The 23032-nt window shown below is 44.2% G+C and overlaps 1 protein-coding gene across 1 annotated transcript in view; it reads right to left on the bottom strand.

Annotated features, from left to right (window-relative positions):
* The window catches only part of nrde2 (NRDE-2, necessary for RNA interference, domain containing), a 79719-nt gene that overhangs the window by 14906 nt on the left and 41781 nt on the right, over positions 1-23032 (bottom strand). Inside the window, exons 8-9 of the mRNA XM_063045062.1 lie at positions 3870-3993; positions 1497-1669 (exon numbers count right to left, since the gene is read on the bottom strand). Of these exons, the coding sequence (XP_062901132.1) occupies positions 1497-1669; positions 3870-3993 (297 nt within the window). The remainder of the gene's footprint in view (positions 1-1496; positions 1670-3869; positions 3994-23032) is intronic.

Raw genomic sequence — 23032 nt, forward strand, 5'->3', positions numbered from 1 at the left:
TGCTAAAGGCCAGGGAGCAGTGGTCACTGTCCCCCAGATGCTCACCCACTGAAAGATCTGTGACCTGACCCGGTTCATTACCTAGTACTAGATCTAGTATGGCGTTCCCCCTGGTCAGCCTGTCCACATACTGTGACAGGAATCCGTCCTGTCAAGAATGTGTGCTTAGCCCACTGCTCTATACTCTCTACACCCACAATTGTCTAGCAAGGCACAGCTCAAACGTCATCTATAAATTTGCCGACACACAACTGTTGGGAGAATTTCAGACAGGAACAAGGAGGCATACAGAGGCGAGATAGATCAGCTGGTTGAGTGGTGTTGCAACAGCAACTTTGCACTCAACGAGGGATCAGCAGTTTCAATTTCCTGGGTGTCAACATCTCTGAAGATCTATCCTGAGTCTGACATATTGATGACAGTGGCTATATTTCATTCGGAGTTTGAGGAGATTTGGTTTGTCACCAAAGACACTGGCAAATTTCTACAGCTGCATGGTAGACAGTATCACTGCCTGGTACGGAGGGAACACTGCACAGGATCGGAAAAATCAGCAGTAAGTTGTAAACTCAGCCAGCTCCATCAAGGGCACTAGCCTCCCCATCATTGAGGACACCTTAAAAATGCGGTGGCATCCATCATTGAGGACCCCTTTCACCCAGGACATGCCCTAGCATCAGGGACAAGGCACAGGAGCCTCAAGACACAGACTCAATGTTTCAGGGACAGACTCTTCCCCTCCCCTATCAGATTTCTGAATGGACAATGAAACCATGAACACTACCTCATCTTTTTGCTCTCTTTTTGCACTAAATTTAATCTTTAAATGTATATTTATTGTAATTTATAGTTAAAAATTATGTATTGTAATGTACCGCTGTTGCAAAATAACAAATTTCATGACATTTGCCAGTGATATTAAAAACGATTCTGATTTTTTTAAATTGTGACGTCATTTTTTTAATGTCCTGCACTGTACTGCTGCCACAAAACAACAAACTTCACTACATACATTAGTGATAATTAATCTGATCTTGATTTGAATGACGCTCACACATTTTAAACATACTCTCCGTTTAAAACAGAGTTTGAACCAACACAGACTATTTGTCAGTGTGACACCATCCAAATGGTGGAGAGGCTCAGCAGTTCAGGCAGCATCTATGGAGTGGAATCAAGAGTTGACATTTTGGGCCAAGACTCTTCATCAGGACTGAAAAATGAAGTCTTTAGTCCTTTCCACAGATGCTGCCTGACCTGCTGTGTTCCTCCAGCATTTTGTGTGTGTTAGTCCGGATTTATAGTATCTGCAGAATCTCTTGTGTTTATGACATCCTTGGGTGTGGTGGTTGTTAAGGAAAATGACACATTTCACTGCATGTTTCGATGTGCACATGATAAATAAATCTGAAATAAATGGAATAATTTTTAACCCTGTTTTTAAACTGCCTTTAAATGTTTTTGATTGAGATCTGGATGCAAACTGTTTGACTCACCTGTCTGTCAGGGTCCTCACAGTCATCCTCCGTTTGACCCTTTGCCTTACTAGCTCGCCATGGCAACCAGTGCTTGGAATCCCGGGCACTTTCCACCTGCATCCAGAGCTGCCACTTGGGTAGGGTCTTGTCTTTGATTTCTTCTTCATCTTCATCCTCTTCTTCGTCATCTCCTAGCCATGTTAAAAGGAGAGGATTTGAACAAGAAACAGAATACCTCGGGGCCTGGGTACTCAAGTTTTTGTAGTGGCACCACAGATTAGAATGGCTGTCAAAACCTTTCATCCTAAAGCTATGGTCTCTGGTTCTAGTCTTACCAAATCTGAAGGGAAAAAGCCTGCACGCACTCTTCCTATCTATACCCGTCATAGTTTTGCACATCTCTAAGACCTCTCTTTACAATCCTGCTGCTATGAAAGCATTGTGGATCTCCATTCACAGGTCCCTTTGTTCTGTGGCACACATCAGAGCCCTACCATTCATTGTGCAAGTCTTACCTAGTTGCTACATGCAACACCTCACACTTTTCTACATTAAATTCCTCTGACATTTTTCACTCCATTTTACCAGGTAGTCCAGATCACGCTGCAGGCTTTGATACCTCCTACTACAGCCCCACTTTGGCTCTCATCTGCAAATTTACTGATCCAGTTTACCACATTATCATCTACATCATCAATATAGTTAATAAACAATGGACCCAGCAGTGACCCTTGCGCACACCATTAGTCATAGTTCTCCAGTCAAGAGAGAAGACCACCTATTATTTTTGCTAACGTCCACCACCTTTCCTTCATCAACCTTCTTGGTAACCTCCTTGAAAAACTCGATACAAAATTGGCTAGACCCAGTCTACAATACACAAAGCCATGTTGACCATCCCAAATCAAGACCTGTCTATCCAACTACTTCTGTATTTTATTGTTTTACCTTGTTCTACCTCAATGCACTATGTAATGATTTGATCTGTGTGACAGTATGCAAAACAAGCCTTTCGATGTGTCTTGGTACATTTGACAATAGTAAACCAACATCAATAAATTCAATACAAATGCTTATGCTCAATACAATGTATCCTGTCCCTGAAAATACCTTCAAATAAATTATCCATGACTGATGTCAGGCTCACTTGCCTATAATTTCCTGGCTTATTTCTAGAGCCTTTTTCCAACAATGGAACAACATTAGCCATCATCCAATCCTCTGGCACCCCTGCCAGTGTCATTACAGCATCACCATCCTCCAGCAATTAAGAAAAGGTAAAGCATCAGGAACCACGCTAGACAGAATCACTAGGATTGGGGTTTGGATGACTGATGTGTATTTAGGAAACCCGGTCAAAGATGTTGAAGGAAGCAAATAGAACAAGGGGTATAGTAATAAAATACATTTTCAATCCAGCCTTAAACTTACAAAATCTTCACAAAGCAATAGCATATAGGACTAGCTCTCCCTAGCATACCCTTAGCAAATGTACAGTCACTGGAGGATAGAGGATCTAAGGGCAAAATTGCTGTGTTGGAGGGAAATGAATGATTGCTGCATTCTCTGTTTCACTAACACATGGCTCACCCTCAACACTCCAGATGCGGCACTCTAGCCTGAGGGGTTCTTAATCTACCAGATGGACTGAACTGCGGCATCAGGAAAGGACAGAGGTGGTGGATCACCCAGGACATGCTGCCTCTGGGAAGTAGGTACCGGAGCCTTAGATCCCATGCCGTCAGGTTCAGGAACAGTTATAACCCTTCAACCATCAGGCTCCTTGACCATTGTGGGTAGCTTCACTCACCTGAACTCTGAACTGATTACATAACCTATGGATTCACTTACAAGGACGTTACGACTCATGTTCTCAGTATTATTTATTTATTTTTGTTTAAATTTGTACAGTTTGTCTTCTTTTGCACATTGGTTGTTTGTCTATCTTTGTATATATTGTGCAGTCACCGCTACAAAATCAAACACGAAGAGGGAAGGTCTGCCTCAAAGGAGGGGCTCAATGCCACGGACCTAGGACAGCAAAGCCCAGCAGGACAATATCCTTGGACAGTCACCGAAACGTATCTGGATAGCATGGTAGCATGGCGGTTCAGCTCAGTCGCTTTACAGCGGCAGCCATCACCAACCGGGTTCAATTCTGTATGTTCTACCCCACGGCCAAGCGAGTTTCCTCCGGGTGCTCCAGTTTCCTCACACGTTCCAAAGATGTACCGGTTAAAGTCGAAGGCATGCTACGTTAGCACAGGAAGCTAAGTGGTACTTGCAGGCTGCCCCCTAGCAAAATCCTCACTGATTTGATTTGATGCATTTCACTGTCTGCTTCGATGTACATGTGACAAATAAAGCTTCTTTAAGCAGAAAGTGACCCACCTTCCTCGTTGACGATTACCCATCCACCCTTCTCCTGCTGCCGCATCCACGCCCTCCAGCCTCTCCCTCCTACTTCTCCGAATCGGGGTTCACCACTATCCCAGAACGGCTCAAAGAATTCCACCTGTTTGGGAAAACAGATGCAACATGTTTAGCATTGATAAGAGTCAGAACTACCTGGGAAGGCCATGTGCAGGGCCTAGTGTTATTTGCTGACGTCAGCCAGTTCAGCAGCTCGTACTTATCTCTGGTTACAATGCCGGCTACAGTTCATAGCTTGGTGTTTGTCATCGAAGTTTAGTATAATAGTTCTCTTCTCACCTTAAACCTGTGCCCTCTCTTTTTTGACTCCCGTTCCCTGGAAAAGATTGTGTACATTCACTCAATTATTGCCCCTCTTGACTTTATACACTCAGTGTTAGGTACACCTGCTTGTAATGCAAATATCTAAACAGCCAGTCATGTGGCAGATACTCAATACATAAAAGCATACAGACATGGTCAAGTGGTTCAGCTGTTGTTCAAACCAAGCATCAGAATGGGAAAGAAATATGATTTAAGTGACTTTGACCATGGAATGATTGTTGGTGCCAGATGGGGTGATTTGAGTATCTCAGAAACTGCTGGTCTGAGACCTTCAGTCACAACAGTCTCTAGAGTTTATAAAGAATGGCAAACTTTCAGTGAGCAGCTGATCTTTGGGTGAAAAGGCCTTGTTAACGAGAAAGGTTAGAGGAGATTGGCCAGACTGGTCCAAACTGACAGAAAGGTGACATTAACTCAAATAACCATGCCTTACAACAGTGGTGTGCAGAACAGCATCTCTGAACACACAACATGTCGAATCTTGAAGTGGATGGGCTACAGCAACACAAGACAACACCAGGTTCCAGTCTTGTACCTATCAAAGTGGCCTCTCACTATATATCCCTTATGACTTACACAACTCTACAAGGTCTTTTTATTTCTGAGCAAAAGAAGCTGAGGGATGATGTTTTAAAGATCAGGGTCACATAGAAAGATGTGGATCAGGAAAGCAGTTTATCCTGCCCTTGATCAACAACCAGCAGGATTTTCCTTCATAGCCCCAAACCAGAATGAGGTTCTCCATGCTGCTCCCTGGACAGTCTATATCAACACTGGGTGCAGCCCAGTCATAGGGAGGGGATCAGGGCTCAAGAATAGGGATGTCAGCGAACGTACCGGACAGCAGATACGCCAGTTCTGTCAGACCACCATCTGCCAGCCTCATTAACATCCTCTTTAACACAGCTGGACAAAAGCTTGTAGCAGAGAGAATTACAATCATGCACTAAATTACAAAGCTTCTTTTCACTAAACTGGGATGGCCTCTTGACCTTGAGATCTCAGTGAAATCTTCCAAATATTGAAAGGCCTAGATAGAGTGAATGTGCAGAGGATGTTGCCAATAGTGGGACAGCATAGAACCAGAGGGCATAGCCTCAGACATAAAGAACAGGGAACAGAGACGAGGAGGATTTTCTTTAGCCAGAGGGTGGTGAATCTGCAATTCACTGCCACAGATGGCTGTGGAGGCCAAGTCATTGGGTATATTTACAATGGAGGTTGAGAGGCTATTGATGAGTAAGGTGATCAAAAGTTAAGGCAGAAAATTGGGTTGAGAGGGAAAGTCAATCAGACTTGATGGGACAAATGTTAGCAAAATCACAGGTGGTGATGAGGAGGTGTATTGGAATGAGATAGACTGGCTGGTAGAGTGGTATCGCAGCAACAAGCCTGCACTCAACATCAGTGAAACCAAGCAATTGATTGTGGACTTCAGGAAGGGGAAGTTGGGAGAATACACATCAGTCTTCATCGAGGAGTCTGTAGTGGAAAAGGTGAGCATCTTCAGCTTCCTGAGTATCAACATCTCTGAAGATCTATCCTGCGCCCAACATATTGATGCAGTCACAAGACGGTATGTCACCAAAGACTCTAGCAAATTTCTACAGATGTGCTGTGGACAGCATTCTGACTGGTTGCATCACTGTCTAGCACGGCATCAGGAGGTTGTAAACACAGCTAGCTCATCATGGGCACCTGCCACCCTGCCATCGAGGACATCTTCAAAGGAAGGTAGTATCCATCACAAAGGGCCTTCAGCATCCAGGACATGACCTCTTCTCATCACTATCTTCAGGGAGGAAGTACAATGTTTCAGGAATAGCTTCTTCCTATCTCTGCCAACAGATTTCTGTTCGATCCGTGAACCCATGAAAACTACTTAGCTCTCTTTTTGCACTACTTTTTAATATATTTCTTATTGTAACTTATAGTATTTTTTATGTATTGTACGGTCCTGTTCCCTCAAAACAACAAATTTCACAACAAATATCAGTGATAATAAATCTGATTCCAATTCTTAAATTAAGCAACCAGGCAAATTAGCAACTGCTCTACAGTCTCCTGACTAAAGGCCTGGCACATGGGGAACTAAGATCACCATGCCATTGCAGCCAACCAGGAAATAAATAAATGCGTCACATTATGAAGGGCGTGACCAAACATGGAATGGGGCTCAGTGGGCTTTCCTCTGTACTGGTCAGTGTCAGACACTACCACCTGACTGAGTAACTGAACAAGACAGCCCTTGTGTCCTGGAGCAGACTTGGAGGGAATCTGAAATGACAGAACCAAGGTGAGGCAGAGTTGAAGCAGCAGAGCCCGGGCCTGTGAGCAAGGAACAAGCCGAGGTTAGACCGGTTTAAGCCCCAGGCCGAATTGGAAAGGTCGGGTACAGGCCGAATCAAGGTGGCAGATCCCAGGCCCGAGAGCATATTGAAGTGTCAGGGCCCAAGTCCAAGTGCAAGGGACAATGCACTGTTTGGCTGATTTAAGTACCAGGCCAGATTGAAAAGATCAGAGTGTTGGGACCGGAGGTGAAGTGTGGACTGATTTTCAACTCGCTGCTCTGCGAAGTTTATTGTCTCTGTGCTGAGCTAAGACTGCGGCCTGCAGGTAACAGACTCCTCGATCGGCTGTGACAGGCTTCGTGGCTGTTGACTCACTTTTGTGAACTACAGTTTTGAAAGTTATTTGTGTATTTTTATTGGTAGCATGATTTGCTTTTTTTTCTGCACATTGGGTGCTTGACAGTTTTTTAAAATGAATTCTACTGGGTTTCCTTGTTTTGTGACTGCCTGTAAGGAGACAAATCTCAAGGTTGTATATGGTATACATACTTTGATAGTAATGTACTTTAAACGTTGGAGGGTTGTACTCATTGATTTCAGGAAGGGGGACGGTGCACAGTGTTGAGATTGAGAAGGTTGAGCGCTTCAAATTTCTGGGAGTGAACACTGTCCTAGTCCAATCACATACATGTCCTGGCCAAGATAGCTTATCAATGCCTCTACTCCCTCAGGAAGTTAAAGAAATTTGGCATGTCTCCATCATCTTAATCAATTTTATCAATGCGCCATAGAACGGATCATAATGGCTTAACAACCACTCTGTATGTGACTGCAAGAAACATCAGCACAGCCCAGCTTCCCCTCGATGGACTCTCTCTATATTTCTCACTGCATCAGTAAAGCGGTCAGCATAATCAAATACACACCCTACCCAGAACATTCTTTCTTTTACCCCTTTCCATCAGGCAGAAGATACAAAAGCTTGAAAGTATGCACCACCAGGCACAAGTACAGGTTCTGCCCCGCAGTTATAAGACTATTAAATGGTTCCCTTGTACAATGAGTTGGTGTCTTGACCTCACCATCTACCTCATTATGATTTTGCATCTCACTGCACTTTCTCTACACTTTATTATACATTTTGTTATTGCTTCTACCTCAATGCACTGGGTAATGACCTGTTCTATATGAACAGTATGCAAGACAAGCTTTTGACTGTCTCTTGGTGCATGCAACATTAATAAACCATTTCCAATTCAATGACTTAAAGCCCACAGGAAAGTCTTCAGATGCATTATGGATACCAGCCCATTTTGTCTGGTTATCACAATGATACTCATTTATATCAGGTTAAGAACATGTTTGCAATTCTACAAAATGAACCATCCAAAGTGAAAATAATGAGAATAAAAATTGCCTTGATTCCTGCTGCCTCAATTTAAAGCTTACATAAAAGGAGATGACAAATTGTATTATTTACAGGCAAGAGTAATATGTCACCTCTTGCTGACAGGGGAAGCTTGCATTTAATCCGCTTGAAATTTTCTGAAGCCTCTGTAATTTGTACCCTGTCACCAAGTGCAGGGAAGAAAATCCACTGGGAATGTGCACTGCTGCCTCATCCTTAATCCATGGAAAATCCATACGCTTAGCCATAAGTAATTAAAACTTTTGTACTGCACTGTCATACTGCGGTAGAACAGTGAATCCACAGGGAAGTCTCAATTACCAGCATGGAGAATGGATTACAGTGACCTCTCAGATTCTTTGCTGAATATGAGGAGCATCTGAAAGTGAGGATTCCTCCGTCTGCCCTCCCTGGCGGAGGTAAAATATCTTTTGGCACTGTCCTATGAATGGAGAGGTCCTCCCTGGAGCCAAGGCCGACATTTAATCCTCAACAGACAGGTTATCCAGGCATGATCACGTTGCTGGGCAGAACTTGGCATCATCACCTCTACTGCAAAGGAATTTTGGCATGACCCTCACTAACTTTTATAGATGCACTACAGAGAGCATCCTATCAAGATGCAACACAGCTTGGAATAGATTAGATTATTTTTAGATTGGCTTTATTTGTCACATGTACATTGAAACGTGTCATTTGCATCAATGACCAATACAGTCCGAATATGTGCAGATGTTTCAAGAAGGCGTTTGCGACCGATGGCAACGTCCTGCAGACAGTCACAAAACTGTTTCTTTTACTACCTCTTCTTTCAAATATGATTCTACTACTAAGCTGCGTGTGATTGGAACCTGCGATTCACATTTTGACGGTGTGTCTTTGGACTGATTGAGCGATCTGGCACTTTGCTGGCTCCGTGGGAGTTTGATGAGGTAGGGAGCAGGGTGTGCGGCCTAGAGCCCATGACTGACTCTGGTGCTCCTCTCCAGTTGTGGCGTTGAGCAAGACTGGAGTCGGTGAGGATGAAAGTGGAGAACGGTGGTTGCTCGCCGCTGTCTGACTGCGTTTGACCAAGTCTTCCTCTCCCTCCCACTAGCTGCTGTTGGGGGAAAAGTGCAGTTTTGTGCTCTGCGTTGTAAAGACTGACGGTGAGGCTCGAGGCTGTGGACTCATTTTGAGGGTCTTTGAGATTCATGTTGCAAGTACTACTGGATTCCAGTTACTCTTTTTATTCCTGTTTTAGAGTGGTTGGTTTGGGATGATTGGTGAGGCCAGGGGCACTCCGGTGAGCCTGGCTCTAGGGCCTGCAGTCGGCTAGCAGCATTGAACTGAACTGAACTGAACGCTCCTGGACTCTTAGGATCAATGTTGATATTCTATGCGTTGTTCGCTCGCTTCTTGTCATTTGCGCAGTTTTTTTGGCATGTGGGATGTCTGATGTTTTCCCTGGAACGGGTTCCATGCTGTTTCTTTGTTCCGTGGCTGCCTGTGGGAGGATGGACCTCAGAGTTGTAATTCTGTAAGGGTACTTTGACAATAAATGTACTCTCAACTTTGAACTGTCACCATGCTTTTGGCGCCAACATGGCGTGCCCAGAGCTTAGTAACCCCAACCGAGCACGCGGAGGAAACCCACATGATCGCAGGGGGAACATTCAAACTCCTGACAGTGGCGGGAATTGAAACCTGTAAGGTGCTGTGCTAATCGCCATGCTACCAACGGCTCGGACTAAAATTATAGAACAGTGCAGACACAGCTCAATCCATCACGAAAGCCAATCTCCCCTCCATTGATACGAACAGACCCCTCCCTGCCTCAGTAGAGCAGACAGCATAATCGAAGATCCCTGTCACCCTGGTCATTCAATCTTCTCCCCACTTCCATTGGGCAGAAGATGAGAAGCTTGAAAACACACGCCACCAGACTCAAGGACATGTTCTACCTCACTGTGATAGACTCTTGATTGGACAATTTGTCTGATAAAGGTGAACTCTTGATCTCCCAACCTTTCTCAAGGAAGCCCTTGTACCTTATTTGTCAACCTCCACTGTACTATCTCCGTAACTGTACAGTACTGTAACTATGCTGCAATATGCTGCTGTTTATTTTCTTTGTAATGCCTTGATATCCTTGTGCCTGGGTTAATATAAACAAACGCTTTCTGCTGCATCTCAGTGTGACAATAATGACCTAATTACCAGTTGTTCCCCATGCCACAGCAGTGGAGGGGGTGGGGGAGTGATGTGGCGTTGTCACTGGATATAAAATAGCATAGGGCATTTGACCTATGAAAGCTGGGGTCATGGCATCAAGGTCAAAGGGTGAAAGGATAGAGAGGCTGTTTGGAAAAATCAACATTGAATTATGAAAAGGAAACCTGTTATGAGCTTTTAGAGACTATAGTCAGCAGAGTAGAAAAAGTGAAGAAATTGATGTGGTGAACGTGGGGGATCTCATTGAAATCTGCTGAATATTGAAAGAAGGAAGGGATGCTTCCAGTAGTGAGAGAGTCTAGGACCAGAGGGCACAGCCTCAGTATTAAGAAAATCCATTCAGAACAGAGATGAGGAGAAATTTCTTTCACCAGAGGGTGATGAATCTGTGAAATTCATTGTCACAGATGGCTGCGGAGGTCAATCGTTGGGTATATTTAAAGAGGAGTTTCTTGATTAGAAACGGGGGCAAAGAGTACAGGGAGAAGGCAGGGAATGAGGTTGAGAACAATAATGGCGAAGTAGATTCAATGGGCCGAAGAACCTAATTCTGCTCCTGTGTCTTATGGCCTTGCAAAGGAAAGGGGTGGAGCAAGAGCTGGCAGGCGATGGGTGGATCCAGGTGAGGAGGGGTGACAGGCAGATGGGAAAGGGGAGAGTGATCAAAGCTGGCAGGCGATGGGTGGAGATGACAAAGGGCTGAGTGGTGGGTTTGGTGGTGGAGTTGGATACATTAGGGACATTTAAGAGACTCTTAGGCATATGGATGAATGAAAAAAGGAGACAATGTGGGAGGGAAGTGTTTGATTTTAGAGTAGGTTAGAAGATCAACACAACACAGTGGGCTGTACTGTGCGGTAGAGTTCTATATTCTTTATCCCATCAGATACATCCTACCTTTCCTGCAGTTCAACAAGTTGCTTCTGTCTCCGTTCCAGTTGTGGCGGAGGGTTTTCAATCTGAAACGCTTGCTCTGTTTCTCCTTCCACTGATGCAGCCTGGCCTAGACTACTTGCAGCATTTCTGCTTTATTTTAAATACCCAACATCTGCAGTTTGGAGGGTTGACTGAGGTTGCAGAAATTCAGGGGGTTAGCAGCAGAGCAACAGAATGAGGCAGAGAATTTTAAACTTGGAAGAACCAAAGAACACATGTTAGAACACAGAACAGAGACCAGTACAGCACACGGACAGGTCCTTCAGCCCACAGTGTTGTACCAAACCAATTAAAAAACGAATCACATGGCTAACTAAACTAATCCATTCTGCCTACACAATGTCCATACTCTTCCATTTCCCTCACATCCATGTGCCTATCTAAACATCTCTTAAAGCCCTCTAATGTACCTGCCTCTACCATCACCCCAGGCAGTACATTCCAGGCACCCACCACTCTATGTGTAAACAAACTTTCCCCTCACAATACCTTTGAATTAGCCCCTTTCACCTTAAATGCATGCCCTCTGCTATTAGACTTTTCAACACTGGGAAAAAGTTAGAGTCCTCCTACTCTATCCATGCCTCAGATAATCTTATAGATCTCTATCAGATGTTGGGTGAGATTGGTAGGAGAGTTTTGGATAAATTATGTTCTATGTGCTTCACCCCATCATATACGTCCTTCCCTGCAAGTTGTTTGTGTTTGCTTTGGTTAAGCTGCAGTTAAAGGATGATGGAAGCTTGGCCAGGAGACTGTAGAATAGCCTTGGGTGGAAGGAACAAAGGCATCTGTTCAAGTTATATTTTATGTCCTTCAGTGAAGCTGTACTTCACAGAAGGCTTCTATTTTAAATAAATTATTTAATAGGTATGCCTTTTCAAATTAAATATGCTCATCAAAGTGCAAACAGATCAATGGCTGGATATTTCGGCTCAGCGGTGGCGAGCTGACTTCTGTCAGAAAGCCTTGGTTTCAAGTTCCACTTCAAAAACTCAATCAGTGTGTTCTATGGTACAGGAAAAGGCCCTTTGGCCCAAATTATCTGTGCTAATCACAGTTACTCTAATTTGTCTGCATTTGGCCCATACCTCTCCAGATCTTCCCTATGCACGTATCTGTTTAAATGTTGTTAAACATTGTAATTGTACCCATCTCCACCCCTCCCTCTGATAGCTCATTCTACGTCCCTATCACCCTCTTTGTAGAAAACCTGTTCCTATTAAATCGTTCTTCACCCACCCTAAAACTATACCTTTCAGTTTTAGACTCTCCTATCCTGAAAAAAAAGACCGTGACTATTCACCTTATCTAGGCACCTTAGGATTTTATAAATCTTTACACAATTACCCCTCAATCTCTTACCCTGTGGCGGCACAGTAGCTTCAGAATAGAAGGATGTCCCTTTAGAACAGATAAGAGGAAACATTTCTTTAGCCAGAGGGTTGTGAATTTGTGGAATTCATTGCCACAGACAGCTGTGGAGGCCAAGTCATTGGGTATTTTTAAAATGAAGATTGACAGGTTCTTGATTAGTAAGGACATCAAAGTTACGGGGCGAAGGCAGCAGAATGGAGTTGAGAGGGAAAGTAAATCAGCCATGATCGAATGGCAGAGCAGACTCGATGGGCCAAATAGCCTAATTCTGCTCTTATGTCACATGGTCTCCCAGCAGAGTCTACTTTACTGAAGTAGATTTCTTTCATATAGGTGTAGCATGCTGTAAGGTTTCACTGCTAATGTAATGGCTTCTTTGTAATGTTCACTGCTGAGGTAATGGTTTCTCTGTAGCAGCAATGTTTGGGTTATTGCTGGAGATAACGGGATGCATGTAGCCAATACAAGATTTGTGGCTCTGTCTTCTGATTCTGGAAGCAGTTGCTTTCGCAGGCTTTTGCCAGAGTGAGAGAGGGAGATGAAGAGAGAAGACGCGAATGGAGCGATTTGGTAGTCCGCTGGATGGGGTGGACTCGGAGCGAGGGAGAGACGGACAGTGACAGTCGAAGGAGGATCAGCGAAGGGGAAACCGTGAGCTCCAACTTTGTATGCACAGATTTGGGTCCTTTTGCTTTTATATTTTGTTTCTCTACTAACCATATAGTCAGAGTTATAAAGCTCAATTGTTTAATCACATATTGTGTACTGTTTGTTATTCCGAGGTACTGATTTGTAACAGGGGACACATCACGCAGCATCCACCCAAACAAGAAGTTTGGCCGGGCAGGGGGTTATCAACCCCCATATTAAGCCGCTAGGCGAATTGAGTGTTACATAGGGTAATCCACCAACCATGGTGTAGACATAGGTTGAAAAATATCCACTGCTTCAAGCTCCATTCATCATTAAAGGACCTTAACTGCTTTAAATTCTGCAAAGAATTGTAAAACTCTCTTGTAAAACTATTCCACCACTTGGGGGCACTCCAAGTCCATTTCTTAACCAACTGACCTTTTCCAATACATGCATTTTCTGTTAAAACTTGTGTTTTAAAAAACAGTGGTTTTAATTGTTCCTTTAAGCTTTAAAAGTATCTGCAGAATATTGGTGGATACACTCCTTTTGATTCAGGCGCGTTATGTTCTAATAGACAGCTGCTACTGCACTGCAGATATCTGGGAGGATTGCTGTCATCTCTCAATTTCATACGGTTATCTAGGGCATTTAAAAATACGCCTGTGAGTAATGTAGCCCATCTCAACCACAGTAGTCAACCACTAGCCTCAACACTTTTGGACCTGTGGGGAGCACATCAAAAAAATATCTTTACATCACCCATTTAATGGAGGTTCATCATCTGCTGAGGGCTAGCTCTGTGGCATTGTCTAGTGACCTAGGTCTGTACAAGAAAACCAGATATGACTTGCGGAGGGCTATTTCAAGAGCAAAGAAACAATTACAAGCGAGGTTGGAGGCGACATCGGATGCATATCAACTCTGGTATGGTTCGCAGGAAGTTACTTCCTATAAGTAAAACCCAATAGCATGAATGGCAGCGATGCTTCACTACCAGACAAGCTCAACACCTTCTATGCCCACTTTGAAAGGGAGAATATGACTACAGCTGTGAAGATCCTTGCTGCACCCAGCCACCCTGTCATCTCTGTCTCGGAGGCTGATGTTAGGCTGTCTTTCTGAAGTGTGAACCCTCACAAGGCTGCAGACCCCGATGGAATAACTGGTCAGGCTCTGAAAACTTGTAGCAACCAACTCTCACTGCTATGGTCGGAAGTTCCTACCTGCTTCAAAAAGACAACAATTATACCAGTGCCCATGAAGAGTTGTGTGAGCTGCCTTAATGACGATCACCCAGTAGCACTCACATCTTGCGTGAAGAAATGCTTTGAGAGGTTGGTCATGGCTAGGATCAACTCCTGCCTCAGCAAAGACCTGGATCCATTGCAATTTGCCTATCGCCACAATAGGTCAACGGCAGGCGCAATCTCAATGGCTCTTTATGCAGCCTTCGATCACCTGGACAATACAAACACCATGTCAGGATGCTGTTCATTGACTATAGATCAGCACTTAACACCATCATTCCCACAGTCCTGATCAATAAGCTACAGAAACTAGGCCTCTGTACCTCCCTCTGCAACTGGATCCTCGACTTCCTAACCAGGAGACGACAATCTGTGCAGATGGAAATAATATCTCCTCCTTGCTGGCAATCAACACTGGCACACCTCTGCTCTCTCTAGACCCATAACTGTGTGGCTAGATATAGCTCAAATGCCATCTATAAATTCCCTGATGATACAACCATTGTTGGCATTGTTCTCAGATGGAGACGAGAGGGCACGCAGGAGCGAGATATACCAGCTAATTAAGAGGTGTGCAGCAACAACCTGGCACTCAGTGTCAGAAAGATCAAAGAGCTGATTGTGAACTTCAGGAAGGGCAAGGCGAAGGAACACATACTAATTCTCACAGAGGGATCAGAAGTGGAAAAAGTGAGCGATTTCAAGTTCCTGGGTGTCAAAATCTCTGAGGATCTAACATATCAATGCAGCTAAATAGAAGACAAGACAGTGGCTATATTTCATTAGGAATTTGAGCAGATTTGAATTGTCACCTAAAACACTTGAAAACATCTGCAGACGTACCATGGAGAGCTTTCTGACAGACTGCGTCACTGTCTGGTATTGGGGGGGGAGGGGCACAGGACCGAAAGAAGCTACAGTAAGTTGTACAATTAGTCAGCTCCATGGTGGGTACTAGCCTCTGCAGTATCCAAGACACCTTCAAGGAGTGGTGCCTCAGAAAGGCAGCGTCCATTATTAAGGACCCCATCACCCAGGACATGCCCTCTTCTCATTGTTACCATCTGGTAGGAGGTACAGAAGCCTGAAGGCACACACTCAGTGATTCAGGAACAGCTTCTTCCCCTCTGCCATCCGATTCCTAAATGGACATTGAACCCATGAACACCACCTTGTTTTTTTTTTGTTTTTATATTATTTCTGTTTTTGCACTATCCTTAATTTAACTATTTAATATACATACACTGTATATACTTACTGCAATTGATTTATTTATTTTATTTCTCTCTATATTATCATGTATAGCATTGTACTGCTGCCACTAAGTTAACAAATTTCACAACATATGCCGGTGATATTAATCCTGATTCTGATGAATGCAATGAAAAGATCCTAAGTCACTTCACAAAAATTACACTTATGACGTAATGAGGTACCAAAAGCTATTAAGGGGCTTCTTAAAGAGGCTTCACAGCAAGAGCTGAGAGTGAGATTAGTCCGAATGTCTCTTTCTCAGACGGTTTGTAAGTCCTTTGATACAATTAATTTGTCTAATTCATGAAAAGGAAAATGGCATAGAAAGGGAATCCATGTACACGGACTTTTGGCATCCAAGGACATGGCTGGCAACAGAAACTAACCGGAGGATGAACAAGAAGCTGGAACACGATGATCCATGGGCTGAACACTGCAGAAGAGACTCAAAAGCAACATTGAGAGACGTAAAACCAGAGAACCTCAAAGTGGGTGTCAACTTCTGGCACCAACATATATATTACTTACTATAATTCACAATTTTTCCTGGTATGTATTGCATAACAACAAATTTCATGACAAATGCCGGTGATATTAAACTTGATTCTGATCTACTGCATGGTTTCCAGGCAAGGATAGAAACAGGCAAGTGCTCATCAGGCACTTTTTAATGAAGATAAAGTACAGACATTTGTCTGAAAAGGTACAGACAGGTCAGAAGGTACAAAGATCAATTATATTGGCACGGCACAACACAAATGACTCTGGTTAGAGACATTGCAGTAAAGTAACGGAGGAGAAAACATGACTGGAAGCATTCAAACAAAAAAGGCATGGCTTGGAGAACTGGGAGGCTGGCGATGAAACACGAAGGGTCAGAGAGTTGGCGGCATGTTTGGAAATGAAGGTGATTGACTAGAGAGGAGAAAAGTGCCCAGTGAGAAAAGGAATAACTGTATCAGCCAGTGCTTAGGGTAAGACAAGAAGCTGTATTCTCAGCAGTTTAGTGGAATATCAAATTCAAATGATCAGAATATGTCTCTCAAGGACAAAGCAAGTTTGGAGTTAGCATGGGAGGGAAAGATTAGATTGATCTTGGAGTAGGCTTAGCACACGGAATATTGTGTTATCGCATGGCCAAGTGGTTAAGGGGTCGGTCTAGTGATCTGAAGGTCGCTAGTTTGAGCCTCAGCTGAAGCACTGTGTTGTGTCCTTGAGCAAGGCACTTAACCACACATTGCTCTGTGATGACCCCAGTGCCAAGCTGTATCGGCCCTAGTGCCCTTCCCTTGGACAACATCGGTGGTGTGGAGAGGGGAGACTTACAGAATAGGCAACTGCCGGTCTTCCATACAACCTTGCCCAGGCCTGCACCCTGGAAACCTTCCAAGGAGCAAATCCATGGTCTCACAAGACTAACGGATGCCTATTATCTATTCTGGTCACCTCATTTGAGGAAGGATGTGGAAGCTTTAGAGAGGGTGCAGAGGAATCAGAATCAGATTTAGTATCACCTGCATACGTCATGAAATTTGTTAACTTTACAACAGCAGTACAATGAAATACAGGATAAATAAATACAGAGAAAAAAGTTACATTAAATATACATATGTCTATTAAATAATTAAGTTAAAATAAATAGAGCAAAATAACAAAAATTTTAAAAGTAGTGAGGTAGTGCTCATGGGTTCACTGTCCATTTAGAAATCAGATGGCGAAGGGGAAGAAGCTGTTCCTGAATCGCTGAGTGTGTGCCTTCTGGCTCCTGCACCTCCTTCCTGAAGATAACAGTGTGAACAGGGCAAGTCCTGGGTGGTGGGGATCTTTAATGACGAAAGCCACCTTCCTAAGGCACCACTTCTTGAACATGTCTTGGATACTACAGAAGCTAGACACCAAGATGGAGCTGACTAATTTTTACAAGTTTCTGCAACTTGGTTCGACCTTCTGCTATAGCTCTCCCCACCTTCCCATACCATTTAGTGATGCGGCAGTCAGAATGTACTCCATGGTACATTTGTAGAAGTTCTCAAGTGTTTTAGTTGACAAACCAAATTTCCTCAAATTCCTAATGAAATATAGCCACTGTCTCGCCTTCTTTATAGCTGCATCAATATGTTCTGTCCAGGTTAGATCCTCAGAGATATTGACACCCAGGAATTTGAAATTGCTCACTCTCTGCTTCTGATCCCTCTATGAGGATTGGCTCGTGTTTCCTTGTCTTACCCTCTCTGAAGACCACAATCAGCTCTTTCATATTACTGACACTGAGTGCAAGGTTGTTGCTGTGAATATTTTGCTCCTGTATGTCCTTTTGTCACCATCTGAAATTCTGCAACATTGGTTGTATCATCAGCAAATTTATAGATGCTGCTTGAGCTATGTCTAGCCACAAAGTCACGGGTACAGAGGGAGTAGAGCAGTGGGCTAAGCACACATCCCTGTGGTGCACAGGTGTTAACTGTCAGCGAGGTGGAGATGTTATTTCCAACCTGCATAGATTGTGGTCTTCTGGTTAGGAAGTCGAGGATCCATTTGCAGAGGGAGGTACAGAGGCCCAGGTTCTGTAGCCTTTCGAGCACGACTGTAGGAATGATGGTATTAAATGCTGAGCTGCAGCCAATAAACAGCGTCCTGACATAAGTATTTGCACTGTGCAGGTGATCCAAGGCTGCGTGGAAAGCCATTGAAATCACATGTGCTGTAGATGTATTATTGCAGTGGGTCGAGGTCCTTCCTGAGACAGTTGTTGATTCTTGCCATGGCCAACCTCTCAAAGGATTTCGGCACTGTAGATGTGAGTGCTACTAGATGGTAGTCATTGAGGCAGCTCACACTGCTCTTCTTGGGCACTGCTACAATGGTTGCTCTTTTGAAGCAGGTGGGAACTTCCAACTGTAGCAGTGAGAGATTTAAATTGTCTTTGAATACTTCCACCAGTTGGTTGGCACAGGTTTTCAGAGCTTTACCAGGTACTCCATCGGGCCCTACTGCTTTGCAAGGGTTCACCCTCTTGAAAGACAGCCTGACATCGGCCTCCAAGACAAGAGATCGGGTGATCCAAGGATCTTCATAGCTGTGGTTTTATTCTCCTTTTCAAAGTGAGCAGAAAAAGGTGTTGGGCATGTCTGGTAGTGAAGCATCACTGCCATTCACGTTGGGTTTTGCTTTGCAGTAAGTAATGGCTTGCAAACCCTGCCAGAGTTGACTTGCATCCGATGTCACCTCCAACCTCTCCCTGAATTGTTTCTTGGGTTTTGAAGTAGCCCTCCACAAGTCATACCTGGCTTTCTCATACAGACCTGGATCGCCAGATTTAAATGCCACAGATCTAGCCTACGGCAGACTACAAACCTCTTGGTTCATCCACAGCTTTTGGTTTGGGAATGTACAGCAGGTTCTCGTAGGCACACACTCATCTACACTGTTTTAATGAAGTCAGTGGCAACTTATCCAGGCTCGAAGATGACTCTCTGAACACAGTCCAGTCCACTGACTAAAAAGAGATTTACTAGGAAGCTGCCTAAACATGTCTTATGAAGGTAGGTTAAGTGAGCCAGGTCTTTTCTCTTTGGAGTGAAGGAGGATGAGAGGTGACTTGATAAAGATGTACAGGATGATAAGAGGCATCAACTAAGTAGAAAACCAGACTTTCCAAAGCAGAAATGGCTTATACAAGGGGGCATAATTTTAAGGTGACTGGAGGAAAGTATAGGGGAGAAATGTCAGAAGTTTTTGTTTTTACACAGAGCGGTGAGTACATGGAAAACTCTACCTGGGATGGTGGTAGAGGTAGACACATTAGAGACATTTAAGAGACTCATTTATGGAAAAAAAATGGAGGGCTATGGGGAAGGGAAGGGCTAGATTGATGATGGAGCAAGTTAAAGGGTTGGCATAATAACATGAGTCTTAGGACCAGTACTGTGCTGTAATGTTCTATGTTCTCAAAGGTCAGGACCACATTGTAGGCTGAAGTGCCTATACTGTGCTGTAATGTTTCATATTCGATGAAGGGAGATAGGAGGTGCAATTTATGGGAGACAGGTTGGAGAATTTTATCAGGAACCCCATTTCCTGTACTCCTCAGATAGAAGTGAGTGATCCACTTCTACAGAATTTCTCCACTGTATCCTGCTTTATTTTTATCCCTCAGTGAAAATCACCTCAACAGTTTGATGAAGGGTCTTGGCCCAAAACACTGACTGTTTATTCCTCTCCACAGACACTGCCTGACCTGTTGAGTTCCTCGAGCATTTTATGTGTGTTGCTCTGGATTTCCAACATCTGCAGAATCTCTTGCGTTTACCTAAACAGTTTGCTGTTTTGGGGCCATTAACTGTGAGAACTATGCTGCAAATGCTTGATCTTGGAATAGTCATGAAATTAGTGCCAAAGTTTGACATTTTTAGTGTAAAGTGCGCTGGAGTGCGCTGCCTGGTATGGTGTTAGAGGCAAACACATTGGAGGCTTTTAAGAGATGTTTGGACAGGCACATGGATGTAAGGAAGATGGAGGGATATGGACATGGTGGAGGTAGGAGGGATTAGCGTTTGAGTGTTTCCGATTTGCTTTTTAGCTGGCTTGACAAAATAGTGTGGGCCAAATGGCCTGTTCCTGAGCTGTATCGCTCTATGTTCCATTTTAAAATTACTGTAGATAGGCAAATTCTTTTTGGATTAATATGGAGCTACCATGCCATTATGTTGCTGATATGTTCATATTTTAATGCTTTCACATTTTTGAGTTACACAGCATGGAAACAGGCCATTTAGTCCAATCCATGCATTCAGACCAAGATGTTTATCAAACTAGTCCCATTTTCTGGAATTTGGCTCATATCCCTCTAAAGCTTTTCTATTGGTGTAACTGTCAAAATGTCTCCTACATGTTATAATTGTACCCACCTCTACGGCTTCGTCTGATAGCTCGTCCCATATACTCACCACTCTCTATATGAAAAGTTTCCACTCAGCTTCTTCTTTAAGTCTTTCCCCTCACACCTTAAACCCATGTCAAAAACATTAAAGATTCTGTACATGCATGAAATCTTGAGGAACTCAGTAAGTCAGGCAGCATTGATACAGGGAAATAAACTGCAGATGTCCCAAGCAGAGATGTTAAACCTACGTCCTCTGGTTTAGACTCCCCTACCCTGACAGAAAAAACACTGTGACCACACACCTTACTGTATCAATCCAAACACAGGACAGTCTGCTGATTCCAGCATCACACACAAAATGCTGGAGTCAGTAAGGCAGGCAGCATCTATAATTAAAGAGTACAGTCGACTTTTCGGGCTGAGACCCTTCAGCAGGACTGGAGACAATCAGATGAGGAGTCAGAAAAGATGGGGGGAGGGGAGGAAGAAACACAAGGCGATAGGTGAAACCGGGAAGGCAGGGGGGAGAGAGGTGAAGTAAAGAGCTGAGAAGACGATTGGTGAAAGGGATACAGGGCTGGAGAAGGGGGAATCTGACAGGAGAGGACAGAAAGCCATGGAAGAAAGGAAAGGGGGAGGGGCACCAGAGGAAGGCAATGGGCAGGCAAAGTGAGAGAGGGAAACGGGAATGGAGAATTGTGAAGGGGGGTGCCATTACCGGAAGTTTGAGAAATAGATGTTCGTGTCATCAGGTTGGAGGCTACCCAGATGGAATACAAGGTGTTGCTCCTCCAACCTGAGTGTGGCCTCATTGTGACAGTAGAGGAGGCCATGGACTGAAATGTCAGAATGGGAAAGGGAAGTGGAATTAAAATGGGTGGCCACTGGAAAGATCCCACTTTTTCTGGTGGACAGGGTGTAGGTGCTTGGCAAGGCGGTCTCCCAATCACACCAGATCTCACTGACGCACTGGATACAGTATATGACTCACAGGTGAAGTGTTGCCTCACCTGGAAGGACTGTTTGGGACCCTGAATGGTATTGAGGGAGGAGGTGTAGGGACAGGTGTAGCAGGGGAAAGACATGCATGATAGTGGGATCTCCCGGCAGAAGTTACGGAGAATTAAGTGGTGGATGTGGAGGCTGGTGGGGCGGTAGATGAGGACAAGAGGGTGGCGGGAGGATGGGGTGAGGGCAGAAGTGCACAAAATGGAAGAGGTGCGGTTGAGGAAAGCGTTGATGGTAGAGGAAGGGGAAGACCCTCATTCTGCAGATCCAAAGCATCACACAGCATCTATGGAGAGGAATAAACAGTCAAAGCTTCATTATCTCCACAACTGTACAGCTACCTTGTGCTGTACAGCCGCTCCAAAGCAATGAATTTCACGACATTTTGTACGTCAGTGATAATAAACCTGATTCTGATTTGTGCTTTTCGAAACCTTTCTAAAGGTCACCCATCAGCCTCTGACTTTCCAGGAATAAAAGATCCAGCCTACCCAGCCTCTCACTGTAACCAAAGCCAAGAGCACACTGCATACGGTTTACAGGTTTTATAATTTGTAACAGCCAGGATGACGTGGTGGGTCGACTTGGTTCAATAAAGAACACTACCAAGCAGCTTCAGCTTCTTAGTGATCCTGAGCACTCCGTCAACCCTACCTCACTGAAGACGAGGATATACTGCTCCTGACAAGGGTTGGGGTGGGGAGGGCCGAAGAAGCGGAAACAATCAAGGGTTGTCAAAGATCCAGAAGCCTATGTGCCAAATATTTAACAATTAACTGTTGCTCCACTCAAACAACACCTTTAATGCCACCAAAAGGTCTTGGGGCCTTTCACAGGACTGAGTCAGACTACATTAGACAATTATAAAACCGCTAACCTTTGCAAATGGCTCTTATAGCTCCTTTGCAAGGTATTCATGTCAAAAGTAATAAATACAGCTTTACAGCTGCCCATGCACTTTAGCAGTTACACTAACTGTGGCATTTACAGAGCAAATGCAAGCACACAAAGGCCAGGCTGGTGATAAATTCTGCCTCAATATAAAGGGCATGCAACATGCATAATCAACAATGAAAAGCTCCTTGTGGTTTCGTTTTTAACTACAGTTCTGTTTCAATCTAAAGAATTGCCTTGACCAAATTAATGGTACTTGCATTAAGTATAAGCTTTCAGCAATATAATAAAGGTTTTAGGGATAGTGATGTGTGGGGGGGGGGTTAACGGTTAGATTAGGGTATAGGGACAGGAATGTTGAGGTGGTAGAGGTCAGCTCTGCGTTCAAAGGCCAGCGATGTGGGTAGGTGAAGGGCACCCGTAGTCTATGCCTCCGCTCGGTGCTCAGAGTCCAGCGACGTGGACAGATGAAAAAGGACATCCGTGGATGCCGAGCTGGCCCAGGTTGGTGGATCCCATGATCGGACTGAGGAAGCACAAGGATCAGTCAGTCAGCAGTCCTGGAGTTCGAGGTGATATCAGCCAGTCTGGGAGTCAATACCAAAGATTGAAGCCGAAGTCTGGAAATTGAAGCTCAAAGGCCAAAGCCT

Source organism: Mobula hypostoma, chromosome 1 (assembly GCF_963921235.1).
Source record: "Mobula hypostoma chromosome 1, sMobHyp1.1, whole genome shotgun sequence".
Taxonomy (NCBI): domain Eukaryota; kingdom Metazoa; phylum Chordata; class Chondrichthyes; order Myliobatiformes; family Myliobatidae; genus Mobula; species Mobula hypostoma.